This window comes from Panthera uncia, chromosome D2, assembly GCF_023721935.1.
Source record: "Panthera uncia isolate 11264 chromosome D2, Puncia_PCG_1.0, whole genome shotgun sequence".
Classification (NCBI taxonomy): domain Eukaryota; kingdom Metazoa; phylum Chordata; class Mammalia; order Carnivora; family Felidae; genus Panthera; species Panthera uncia.
Genome location: NC_064818.1, coordinates 73,765,191 through 73,778,608, shown reverse-complemented (window position 1 = coordinate 73,778,608; position 13,418 = coordinate 73,765,191). Strand labels below are relative to the sequence as shown.

Here is a 13,418-nt window from a genome sequence, read left to right as displayed (position 1 = left end):
GTGTGTTATGTCTAATATGGACACCATCAGGGGAGGGAGGTATAATCCTTCTGTGAGAAAAGATAGCAAATATTTAGACTAATCAGACCATCAACAAAGGACCTACATAGTGTTGAGTGACATGAAAGGCTTCCTCAAAGAAGAAAATTTAAAGTCAAGCCCTGAAAGGCAATGAGTAGAAGTTAAGTGGAAAATTTGGGGGGGGGGGGGTTGGAGGAAGCAATAAGAGATCATTTCAAAAAAAAGTCACAGTATGTAGGAATACCCTGAAATGCCACACTGAGCAACTGGAAGAATGTTGGGAGATGAGAATGAAAAGCAGAGCAAGGCCAGATGATGCAGGGGCTTACAAGTCAAGAGCAACAGGGAGCCAAAGAAGGGGTTAAAAGAGGGTAAAGAGGGGAGCCTGAGTGGCCCACCTGGTTGAGCATCCGACTTCAGCTCAGGTCATGATCTCACGGTTTGTGGGTTCGAGCCTGGCGTCAGGCTCTGTGCTGACAGCTCACGAGCCTGGAGCCTGCTTCACATCCCTCTCTCTCTCTCTGGCCCTCCCCCCCGCTTGCTCTCTGTCTCTCTCTTAAAAAAATTAACATTAAAAATTTTTTTAATAAAAGAGGGTGGAGAAATAACACTTGCCCTGTAGAAAGTCCACTCTGACTTCAGTGTAATAAAATAGATACGGAAAGAGCAACCCGGGCTGCTACAGTGGACCAGGGGAGCCATGAGAGTGGCTCAAATTAGACCAATTGCAGTAGGAATGAGCAGAGAAACAGGAGTAATTCCTGGGGAGAGACATCACATTGAACCAAAGTGTCTTCATTTCCTTCCTCCTGAAACTCTGTTGAAAACACAAATAGGTGTGTTTGATTTTTAAACCCAGAAGGATAAGGGGGATAGGAGAGGATTCCACAGCAACAAGATTCTGCATACACACACAAAAAAATGGACCTGTAGTAGGTGATTTAGCAAACCAGTAATGGGGAAAGCCCAAGAGCAACTTATTTGCACCACAGAATCATCATAAGATTGAGGGTCTGATGACCCCAGGCACCTCAGGAGGTAGCAGTGAAGCTAAAGAGTTTGGAAGAGGGGCGCCTGGGTGGCTCAGTCGGTTAAGCGTCCGACTTCAGCTCAGGTCGTGATCTTGCGGTCCGTGAGTTCGAGCCCCGCGTCGGGCTCTGGGCTGATGGCTCAGAGCCTGGAGCCTGCTTCCGATTCTGTGTCTCCCTCTCTCTCTGCCCCTCCCCTGTTCATGCTCTATCTCTCTCTGTCTCAAAAATAAATAAAAACATTAAAAAAATTTTTTTTAAATACAGAGTTTGGAAGATTGGGTACAACTGTTGGGGAAGCTGTTAGGTCTGTACCCCTACTCTGAGTAACTGGACCACTAACCATCCCCCTTCTAGAAAAAAAGACGAAATTTTCCCTTCTGGAGTGGGTAACAGAAGAAACACTTAGCAAACATGTACATACTGAATAAAAAAATAATCTCTCCCACAACCCCAGCCAAGTTTCTCCACTCAGCTCTGAGAACACTGGCTGCCAGATCTTCAACCTTCAGGCAAAAGATTAGAAAATTCTTCTTTGGGGCATGAGAAAGAGAGATGTAGAGGTGCTGAAATCTGGAGTCCCTAGGAAGACAGCCCAGCCAGATCACCCCATATTAAGTTCACAACCAACAATCCCTATTTATATGCTCTGAGATCCCAATCACCTTGTTAGTCCCCACACTTTTTTTTTTCAGTCCCTTCTATGGCCAATGTGGGGCTCAAACTCACAACCCTGAGACCAAGAGTTGCATGATCTACGGATTAAGCCAGTCAGGTGCCCCTAGTCCCCACACTTTAAATACGATCACCACATAGTTGAGAAGATCCTTTAATGTGAAAGAGATCAAAACAAGACACACACCAAAGGAAGAAGAAATAGCAACTTAGAAGAAACAACCCACACGGGAAGAAAAAGACTTAGAAAATCTGTCAATAATATCCTCAGAGGGATAAGAGGGTCAGTAACCAAGAAACAAGATCGGTGTGTTGTTTTTTTAAAAAAATGTTTTTTAACATTCATTTATTTTTGAGAGACAGAGACAGAGCATGAGCAGGAGAGGGGCAGAGAGAGAGGAGACACAGAATCCAAAGCAGGCTCCAGGCTCTGAGCAAGCTGTCAGCACAGAGCTCGAACCCACAAACCGTGAGATCATGACCTGAGCCGAAGTCAGACGCTCAACCAACTGAGCCACCCAGGCGCCCCCAGGATGTTATTTTAAAAAGAAAATAAATGTTCAGGGAACACACAAGAAAATCAGTAGAAGGAAGATAAATAGTGAGGAAATTTCCCAAAAAGTAAAGCAAAAAGACAAACAGATGGGAGCTAGGAGAGAGACATAAGAAAATTAGAGTGCTGGGCAAGGAAAGCCAATATCTGTACATTAAGAGTTCTGCTAAGAATAGAGACAGAGAAAATGCAGGGGAGGGAATAATCAAAGAAAAAACATTTTTATTCCCAGAAATGAAGGATACCAGTTTCCAGATTGCAAGGGTTGAGTACCCAGCACAATAGTTGAAAATAGACACACACACGAGAAAACGCTGGAGACAAATAGAAGATTCTTAAGGCTCCAGAAGGATAAAAACAGGTCAAATGCAAAGGAATTCAGCTCTCAAAATACTTACCCCTCCAGCACACCTTCTAAGAAAGCAAATGGAGGAGGTCCTCCACCAAAATAAAGGAATAAGCTAAGGAAGTCTTCCTATGTGGGATACAGGAAAAGTGATGTGCAACCACAGGTGTACCAGAGAATGTAAGCTGTTTTAACCAAAAAAAGACCCCAAAATGCAGTGGCTCAAAGTAAACGTTCATTTCCCACATGAGAGTACATGCAGGTAACCAGTTTTTCATCTTCAACACAAGGCTTCCAAGGCCGCTCTAGTTTTTTGCCAGCCAAGGCAGCGGCCAGAGGTCAGAGCAGTTCAAGCACAGACATCTCATCTTAAGAAGTAAGGCAGACCTTGTACAAATCACTTCTGTTCACATTCCGCTGGTGAGAACTTGGACAAAAGGCACTCCTGGTACAAGAGCTGGAAATACAGTCCTCACCTGAGTATCCACATCCTACCTACAATTCTGTAACTGTTCTGTATGGAGAAAGAAGATTTTAGTGGGCAAATGACGATCGCCACCGCAGTCTGCCCCTCTGGCCACCAAACGCCAACCCTTCTTCCCAAGTGTAGAATATACTCACTCCTCGAAGGAAGCAAAATGCTGCATCCTGTTTAACAGTCTAGGATCTGTGGGTGCAGCTCAGCCCCTTTCCCCTGGGCCTGGATGTGGCTTCTCACCTATGGCGATAGGGCACATTAGACAGTCATGGACCGAGAACAGGGTAACTGTATGGAGACTCCCACTGTTGCACGGAAATGATTAAATCCTGTGAGGCATAAATTGAAAATACTCCCTGAGAGTGGAGAATGTTTTTGTTTGGTCCTGACTGCCCCTGGTTTGGGCCTCTAGAAATACTTCCTCAGTCTACAGTCCTCCCTGGCCTCAGCTCTGCCCTCAGGGAGGTTTCTTCTTTTCCCTGACCATCCATGGTTATATCCCAAGTGGCACGAGGAGGCATGTCCTCTTTGGGGGCTGTACAGTTTTGGTAGCCCACTGTCTCTCCTATGAGTCTGGCGCCTGAGACTTGCCTTAAAACTTGACAAGTTGCAGACTTTTTCAGGCCAAGCTCCTGGCATTTTATTTCCTGAAAGTTCCATGTTCTTTACTTTCTTGTCTGACTTGAGCCCTTTTTCTGTCAGCCTAATAGGTATAGGTGGGAAAGCTACATCCTTGATCTGACCTTTGCCATAAGGCAGGATTCTTTAGTTTACTAGAGAAATCTTAAAAGACCCTTGGAAATGTCTTTGAGCAAGATTCTTACCTCCTCTGATCTGCATACTGAGGCCCTGGTCTCTCCTGTGCTGCCTCACTTGATGGTCCTGGCTACCTGTGGCTATCGAGGTCTGGAAATGTGGCTGTCTGAATTGAGAAGTGCTGTAACTGTAAAATGCACACCAGATTTCAAAGAGCTCATTCTAAAAAAAGAAGACAAAATATTCATTAATAACATTTATATTGATTATTCCAATTACAATATTTGGAATATGTCGAGTTAAATATAATACCAAAATTTTTTTTTTAATTTTTTTTTCAACGTTTATTTATTTTTGGGACAGAGAGAGACAGAGCATGAACGGGGGAGGGACAGAGAGAGAGGGAGACACAGAATCGGAAACAGGCTCCAGGCTCTGAGCCATCAGCCCAGAGCCTGACGCGGGGCTCGAACTCACGGACCGTGAGATCGTGACCTGGCTGAAGTCGGACGCTTAACCGACTGCGCCACCCAGGCGCCCCTATAATACCAAAATTTTTTAAGTTTGTTTATTTTTGAGAAAGACAAACCCAGTGGGGGGGGAGGGGCAGAGAGAGAGGGAGAGAGAGAACCCCAAGCAGGATCCACACTGTCAGCACAGAGCCCAATGTGGGGCTCAAACTCATGAAACCATGAGATCAGGACCTGAGTTGAAACCAAGAGTCAGATGCTTAACTGACTGAGCCACCCAGGCACCCTACTATTAAAATTAATGTTATCTGTTTCTTTTTACTTTTTTTTTTTTTAACATTTATTTAGTTTTGAGAGATGGAGACAGATGGAGACAGCGTGAGTGGGGGAGGGGCAGAGAAAGCGGGAGACACAGAATCTGAAGCAAGTTCCAGGCTCTGAGCTGTCAGCGCAGAGCCCAATGCAAGGCTTGAACTCATGGACCATGAGATATGACCTGAGCTGAAGTTATAGGCTTAACTGACTGAGCCACCCAGGTGCCCCTCTTTTTACTCTTTAAATCAACTTTATTGAGGTATAATTTACATGATAAATGCATGAACTGTAAGTATACAATTTTATGAGTTTTGACAAAAATATCAGTATAGAATAAATCCATCACCCTACGGATGCCTGAGTGGCTCAGTTTGTCAAATGTCCAACTCTTGATTTCAGCTCAGCCGATGATCTCATAGTTTGTGGGATTGAGCCCCACATCTAGCTCTGCACTGACAGCACAGAGCCTGCTTGGGATTCTCTCTCTCCCTCCCTCTGTGCCCCTTCCCCACTCATGCATGCACACTATTTCTCTTCCTCCCTCTCTCAAAAATAAAACATTTAAAAATTTTTAGAATGTTTTATTTATTTTTGAGATAGAGAGTACAAGCGGGAGCGGGGGAGAGAGACAGAGAGAGGGAACAGAAGATCCGAAACAGGCTCTGCGCTGACAGGAGCAAGCCCCACGCACGGTTCAAACTCACAAACTACAAGACCACGATCTAAGCCAAAGTTGGACGCTCAACCAACTGAGCCACCTAGGCGCCCCATCAAAATAAATATATTTTTTTAAAAAATAAATCTATCATCTTAGACTATTCCTTTATGTTCCTCTTTCCAGCCAATTAATAACTTCATAAATTCTATTCCCAGCCCTATTCCACCACTGATCTACTTTCTATTTTTTACATTTTTACATCTGTCTTTAGTAAGTTTTGTATAAATGGAACCATATAGTACATATTCTTTTGTGTCTGACTTCTTTTGATTAATATAATGTTTTTGAGGTCCATCCATGTCATGTGAATCATAGGTCATTCTTTTTTCCTTGTTAAGTAGTGTTGTATTATATGACTATACCACAATTTGCTTATCCATTCATTGGTTGGTAGACATTTAGGTTGTTTCAAATTTGGGGCTATTATTATTAAAGTTGTAATGAAAATTTATGTAAAAATCTTCATGGGAAATGTTTTCATTTCACCTAGGAGTAGAATTACTGAGTCTTATAGTCATGTATATTCAACTTTGTAAGAAATTGCCACATGATTTTCCGTCTTTTTTTTTTAATGTTTATTTTTGAGAGAGAAAGAGACAGAGTGTGAGTGGGGGAGGGGCAGAGAGCAAGGCAGAGACACAGAATGTGAAGCAGGCTCCAAGCTGTCAGCACAGAGCCCGATAACTGTGAGATCATGACCTAAGCCAAAGTCAGATGGTTGACTGACTGAGCCACCCAGGTTCCCCTTTTCCATCATCTTATTTCCCCACTGTATCATCTTATTTTCCCACCAGTAATATCTATACTTGGTGTTGCCAGTATTTTAAATGTTGGCCATTCTAATCGGTGTGTAATATTATCTCACTATGGTCTCTTGTTTGTTTTCTATTTATTTAGAGAGAGGGAGAAAGAGAGCGTGTGTGCACATTCAGGCACATTCAGGGTGGGAGGGGCAAAGGGTGGGTGGGAGAGAGAGAGAGAGAGAGAGAGAGAGAGAGAGAGAGAGAGAGTCTCAAGCAGTTTCCACACCCAGTGCAGAGCCTGATGCAGGGCTCCATTTCACAACATCGAGATCATGACCTTAACTGAAATCATGAGTCAGGGGCTTAACCAACTGAGCCACCCAGGTGCCTCAGTTTGTTTTCAAATTTTTTTTAATTTTTTAATGTTTTTTAATTTATTTTTGAGACAGAGAGAGACAGAGCATGAGCAGGGGAGGGGCAGAGAGAGGGGGAGACACAGAATCTGAAGCAGGCTCCGGGCTCTGAGCTATCAGCACAGAGCCCGACGTGGGGCTCAAACTCATGGAGTGTGAGATCATGACCTGAGCTGAAGTCAGATGCCTAACTGACTGAGGCGCCCCAGTTTGTTTTCAATTTTTAATTGAAGTATAGCTGATATATATTTCAGGTGTAAAATATATTGATTTGACAGTTATATACATTATGAAATGCTCACCACCACAAGTGTAGTTTCTACCTGTCACCAAAGTTATAACAATATTATTGATTATATTCCCTATGCTGTGTTTTTCATTCCCGTGACTTATTGATTTTATAATTAGAAGGTTGCACCTTTTGGGGCACCTGGGTGGCTCAGTTAAGTGTCCGACTTCAGCTCAGGTCATGATCTCACAATTTGTGAGTTTGAGCCCCACGTCAGACTCTGTGCTGACAGCTCAGCTGCTTCAGATTCTATGTGTGTGTGTCTCTCTCTCTCTCCCTGCCCCTGCCCTGCTTGTGCTTTGTATATCTCTAAAAAATAAATAAACATTAAAAAGTAAATAAATAAAAAAGAAGTTTGTACCTTTTATCAACTCTTAATGTGACTACTAATAACTTTTAATTTACATATATGGCTTGCACGATATTTCTGGGAGGCTGAATATACAAACAATGGCCAGACCATATTTAACAAAAGAACTCTGACAACCTCTGCAGCGATTGGCCTAGAAAAGTCAGAACTTGGTCAATGAGTCCAACTTCCCTAGTAGTTGCCCCCCCTCACTCCTCAGAAAACAGGGATAGTTAAGAAATCCCTTCTTGTTTCTGTGTTCCAAGAGAGGATTATAAATGCAAAAGACCAACTCGTTCTTCAAAATTCCAACATAAGGCTCACCTCCATCCTTCCTCAATGACTTCCTTGCTTTATGAAACTCAAAATTTACCACTCTCCTTTGAGATGTTTCTGAACGAACATTCTCCCTACTGCAACAGCATAAATGAAATCAATCTCCTTCATTGTCTCAGGCATTTCATCTTTCACTGATTGCTACCTTCCTTCCAACCACTAAACTAGAGCCACCTTACTTTGTGTTTGTTGTGATAACACCCCACTTAGACCACTTGCTGAATTACTTAGAGTAATGCTAGCAGTTGTGACAAAGAGGCCTCAGAATGCAATGTTCATATAAAAATCCAGGCTGTCACACAGAGTCGTTCTAGTCATCACCATCCTGTCCATCACAAAGGAGGAAAGGACATATCCAGGCCAAAAGTTTTCTCCAAAGAAATTGAGGGGGAAGTTCCAGACATAACATTTGCTCCCAGTTCATTGGTAAGAACCTAGCTGCAAAGAAGGCTGGGAAATGTAGTCCCTCGTTGGGCAACCAGCCTCAGCTATATGTCTGTAGGTAGAAAATGCAGGTCTTCCCTAGGAGATCTATCTATAGCTATGGAAGATGGAGGAAACAGATTTTTCTGAAGGGTCAGTGAAACCATGAAAGGAAAGAGAATCTTAAGGATAATGGATAATGGTGGTAGGAGATCCTAGGAAGACAGTTTTGTACCAGAGGTAAAGGGCAACAAGTCTAGATCAGAACAGGTCAAAAGGCTCTAGGAAAGATACCCAAGAAAAGGTGTCTAAACACCGAGAGAGGAAATTTAGGCAACGGATGGAAAATGTATATTATCCATTCAGAAACCATTTATTGAGCACCTATGCTATGCCAGGCACTGTTCTAGGTGCTAGGGAATGAAATAACATGTAACTACCAAAATCATTGCTTCAAGGATCTTACAGTCTAGTGCAAATTCTAGTGCAGTTGAGGCTTAATTAATAACAAATGTGTAGAAAAGTAGCAAATGTTTAAAAAAATTTACTCCACCCTGAAGGCGACTGCATTCAACTCTTTCTGCTGATTCTTTCAGGATTTCTGTTCCAAATTAACATGATTACGTTGCCACTTCTGATGTTTTTCCTGTTTGCATTATATTGTTGACTTTCCAGGTGAACAATGAGGATTTTGCCCCTTTTGATCTTTGTCCTCATCACATATATGAACCCTTTCCCCCTAGCCTCTCGCTGAAGTTAAATTATAACATTGGTTAGATTAACACTCAAGTTTTACCTTTATCATCATTACATAAAGATGATTCTTAGCCAAATCATATAATAAGTTGTCATTATTTTAATTTTTGTTCGCAAGCTTTGTTTTCCTAGGCTTGGAACACTCTTCCCTCACTTTTTGCCTAGTTACCTCTTATTTATCTTTCAAGTCCTAGGGTAAATGTCACATTTCAGGAAAGTCCTCAAACATCCTTTGCCTTTACCCCACAGAGGTAGACAGGGTTATTTAATGCCCTCCTTAAAAATATGGGCTTGGTGTGGGGGCAGCGGTGCCATTCGTGGTGGTGGGAAGTCAAATCTTGCCACGGAGATGTGCTTTTATGGATCCTCCCTGGCCTCTTACATTTTCATAACTACTTAGTAATAGTATCAACACATCTTGCCACAGAAAAATTAGGTGTTATGATCATTCACATTTTAAAATAATGACATTTCGGGGTGCCTGGGCGGCTCAGTTGAGCATCAGACCTCGGCTCAGGTCATGATCTCACCATTTGTGAGTTCGAGCCCCAGGTCCGGCTCTGTGCTGACAGCTCAGAGCCTGGAGCCTGCTTCAGATTCTGTGACTCCCTCTCTGCCCCTCCCCTGCTCATTCTCTCTCTCTCTCTCTCAGGAATAAATAAATGTTAAATATATATATATGTATATATATATATATATATACATGTATATATATATATATATACATATACATATATGTATATATACATTTATATAAACAAAATGAAATAATGACATTTCAAAAGCACCGTGGGGTCTCTTTAAGTAAATCTGAGCGATAGTTTGTTTCTAAGTCACTAAATACAGAGGAAGAAACCTAAAGCTTCAGTGTTCCTCGCTACTGTTGACTTGGTATCCATCGGCAATTTCATATGAAGCAAATCAATCTGCAATTATTATAACTTAAAAGCAGACATTTTCACGTCCGCATACATTTAATTTGCCTGTTACTGGTCAAGACACTAACATATGGGATTTCTCCATTTAATACAAGGGACTTGGCAACCCTCTCTGCTAAACACATGAATAAATGAACAACGTGGTGGTAGTGCCCTGGATATGAAACTCCGTTTTCTCAGCTCACCCAAACTCACAAAAGCCAGATGTATAATCCAGTAGACCAATTAATTAGTTCACAATGAGAAATACAAACCACCCGCCTTTGCCCTAAGTAGGGCTTGAGCTTCGAGTTCAGTTCTTATTCTCAGGCTTCCCACTTTCCAGTCTCCATTCAGATCATCCTCCTTCTGTTTAACACGCTCTTTCTTCAGCTCTGGATAATACAGTTTTCTCAGGTGTGTTCCAGTCCTAGGAGAAACATGCTGTTTCATCCCTAAACTTGGATGTTTTTCTGAATTCCCTCCCTAAAAGTTTACCCCTAGATTTGATCTTTTTGTGTGTGTTAATGCCACCATCTTCAATCTTAGGGTATCCAGAGAGAGGCACACATTGTTTTACTCTGCTTAGCTTTACTGCCTTTCCCAAATACTGCGCTTTTTCACAAATTGAAAGTTGGTGACACCACCATTTGGCGCAAGTCCATTGAGGCTATTTTTCAACGTTTTTTTTTTTTTTTTTTTATTTATTTATTTATTTATTTTTGGGACAGAGAGAGACAGAGCATGAACGGGGGAGGGGCAGAGAGAGAGGGAGACACAGAATCGGAAACAGGCTCCAGGCTCCGAGCCATCAGCCCAGAGCCTGACGCGGGGCTCGAACTCACGGACCGCGAGATCGTGACCTGGCTGAAGTCGGACGCTTAACCGACTGCGCCACCCAGGCGCCCCGAGGCTATTTTTCCAAGACCATTTGCTCACTGGGTATCTCTACGTCAGGTTGTGTTAGATCTTGGCAGTATTTCAAACATTTTCATTATTACTACATTTGTTATGGTGGTGATCTGTGATCAGTGATCGTGACTTGCTGAAAGTTAAGATGACAGCATCTTTTAAGTTAAAAAATATTTTTAAATTGACATATATACTTTTTAAGACTTAAATCTATTGCACGCTTGATAGACTACTGCATAGTGTACACATAATCTTCATGTGCCCTGGGAAACCAAAAACTTCATTTGATTCGCTTTATTATGATTTTCGCTTTATTGAGATGGTGTGGCACAAAGGGGCAGCATTTCGAAGGTATGTCTGTACACACCTTCTGCAGGAACCTGCCAAAGCTCCCTGGTTGTTTCCAGCTTCTAGGCAGAGGCAGACAGGTACGTTTCCACAGTTAGGAGCTTGCCTCTCAAATTATGAACTCGTCACTCTACCACAGTGCCAGAGGTCCAGCAAAGGGCGCCTGTGAGTTTTCAAAGTACCCCTTATCCAAATGTATACCTCCCCCAGTGGGATAAGACTTTATGCAGCTGAGGGAGTCACTGTATGGGTGTTTCAGGCAGGGCGCCACAGAAAGGAGCAAAACAAAACAAAACAAAACTAGCACCAAGAGGGGATGGACCGACACCCAGGGCTGTTTTGCCCACTGATTTTGCCCAGAGAGGACCCGAAGGTCTCCTTGGGCTTGTGCTTTTGGGCTGCTGCGCCCTCCAGCCTGTGCAAGGGCTCGTATTACGAATTAATAAACCGGACCTCGGGAACTTCCCCCTTCACACTAGCACAGCGTGACAAAACGCGATACGCAGAGCTCAGCCTCGACGCCTTTCCACCCACCAGCCCTGCGTGCCCTTCCTTTTGCCCATCTCCAAGATGGCGGCCGCCCCGCCGCCGCGTCGCCGCCGCGTCCTGGCTCCGCCCCGCCCCACCCCCGCGCTCCCGCCGCCCCTCCTCCCGCCCTCGGGGCCGCGCCGCGCGCTCCCGCCGCCCCTCCTCGCGCGAGCTCCACCCAGGTCGCAGGCAGCGCGGTCGGCGGCGCCTATTTCCCGCCATTGTGCGAAGTGGAGGCTGGGGGCCCGCACGCGCCGCCTGCCCGTGGCCAGCTGCTCCTTGGCTGCCGCCGCCACAGCCGCCGTTCCCTGAGGCGCGGGCAGGCCGGGCGGCCCGCGCCCCGAGGCTCGCCGTGCGTGGGAGGGCGCGGGCGACGAGCGGCCGAGCCCCCGAGGAGGAGCCGCGGCGCGGGACGCCGGGCCGCGCCGGCCCCGGCCCGTCGGCGAGATGCCCTGTGGGGAGGATTGGCTCAGCCACCCGCTCGGGATCGTGCAAGGTTTCTTCGGTGAGTGGCGGCGCCGGGGGCGGGCTGGGCGGGCCGCTGAGTTTGCCGAGCCCGGGGCCCGGCCCCGCCGCGCGGCCCCACGCGGGGCTCCCCCGGAGGCTGGCGTGGCCGGCCAGGCCTGCGCGGAGACACCCCCGTGCCAGGGCCCGTGCCCGTGCCGGTGCCCGGGCCGCGGCTTCCCCGGCCGGCCGCAGGTGCCTCCCACCTGCCCGATTCGTGATTCGCGAGCGGCCAAGGTTACGCGGCGAGGAGCCGGCGACCGGCTGTGATTGCCGGCCTCGCTCCCCTCCGTGGCGCACCGGGGACCCGCGCCCCGCGTTTGACGCTTCGCGGAGGGGTCCTTGAACCTTCGGGGGGCCCGCCGAGACGGGGCGAGGAAAAGCACTTTGCCTATGGGAAGCCTGCAGGATATTTCAAAACTTCCGGTGTGTCGGGGGAGTGCTCGCTCGCAGCAGAAGTTGGCTCTAACTACTGTATTACACACATCCTCCCTTTTCGCGATAAGATTAGGGGTGACAGCTTAATTTTTTCTGTTATGACTTTAAAGCCTATTTAGTACACGTCTCTGCTTTCGTGCCAGAGCTAGCAAGAAATGTTGAACTCAGCTGAGTTCCTACGTAGAAAAGGGCTTTGAATGCTGCAGACCAGCTTAGTAAATTTTAGTTGTAGTTCTTGTTAACGCTACTTTTCTGCTAAGCATCCATGGAGGAAAATTGAGGCTTGTTTGCGGTTAACTGGGCATTTTAACCCCCCCTCCCCGTTCTTTTTGCACTTACGAGTGGTGGAGGCAAACCAGAAATCACTGTTAGATTGTGGCACCTGGAGGTAGCTTAGCAGTGAGTGGCCTTAGCTCACTTAAAACACCAGGCGGGTGTTAGTGAGAACGCCTTGATCTAGAAGCTAGTCTCCAGCAGCCAAAACCAGTGGCGTAAAATGCACGTATTTCTTGTAGGAGGGATTCAGCAACTCTTTATTCATTTTCCCTATAATTTGAACTAGTTTAGTTTTCTGGTTTCCCAGGCTGAAACTAGAAGCAGTAAATTAGAAGGCCTGTGTAGGCATCAGGACTGAGTCCGTGAACACTGACAACCTGATAAAGAAGTCTAAAACTATGTGTGTATATATTTTTAAAGGCAAATTTTGTTTTGTTTTGTTTTTTGTTTTTTTTACTATATCCATAAGGGTGCTTTGAGGAAAGGACATACAGTCCTCCACTAAATCCTAGTAATTGATGTTCACATTACTGGAACCCATAATTGATGTCCAAAATAATGGCTCCAAAATGTGGAGTGAAGATTAAATTGCACAGTTGGTTTAGGTCGCTGTAAATGCATAGGTACTTCTTAGGGAAAATCCGTCAAAAGTGAAACGTTTTGGGGCACCTGGGTCGCTCAGTCGGTTAAGTGTCCCACTCTTGGTTTCAGCTCAGGTCATGATGTAACGGTTCATGAGTTTAAGCCCCGCATCAGGCTCTGCGCTGATGGTGCAGAGACTGTTTGGGATTCTCTCCCTCCCCCTCCCCTCCCCCTCCCCCTCCCC

At 45.3% G+C, this 13,418-nt stretch overlaps 1 protein-coding gene across 2 annotated transcripts in view; it reads left to right on the top strand.

The window, feature by feature from the left end:
- The first annotated feature begins 11,578 nt into the window (after nt 1-11,578).
- The window catches only part of MCMBP (minichromosome maintenance complex binding protein), a 51,211-nt gene continuing 49,371 nt past the window's right edge, over nt 11,579-13,418 (top strand). Inside the window, exon 1 of one of the 2 annotated variants that reach the window (XM_049646543.1) lies at nt 11,579-11,879. In XM_049646543.1, the coding sequence (XP_049502500.1) occupies nt 11,822-11,879 (58 nt within the window). In that variant the 5' untranslated portion in view covers nt 11,579-11,821. The remainder of the gene's footprint in view (nt 11,880-13,418) is intronic. The other variant, XM_049646544.1, reaches the window with a different exon arrangement.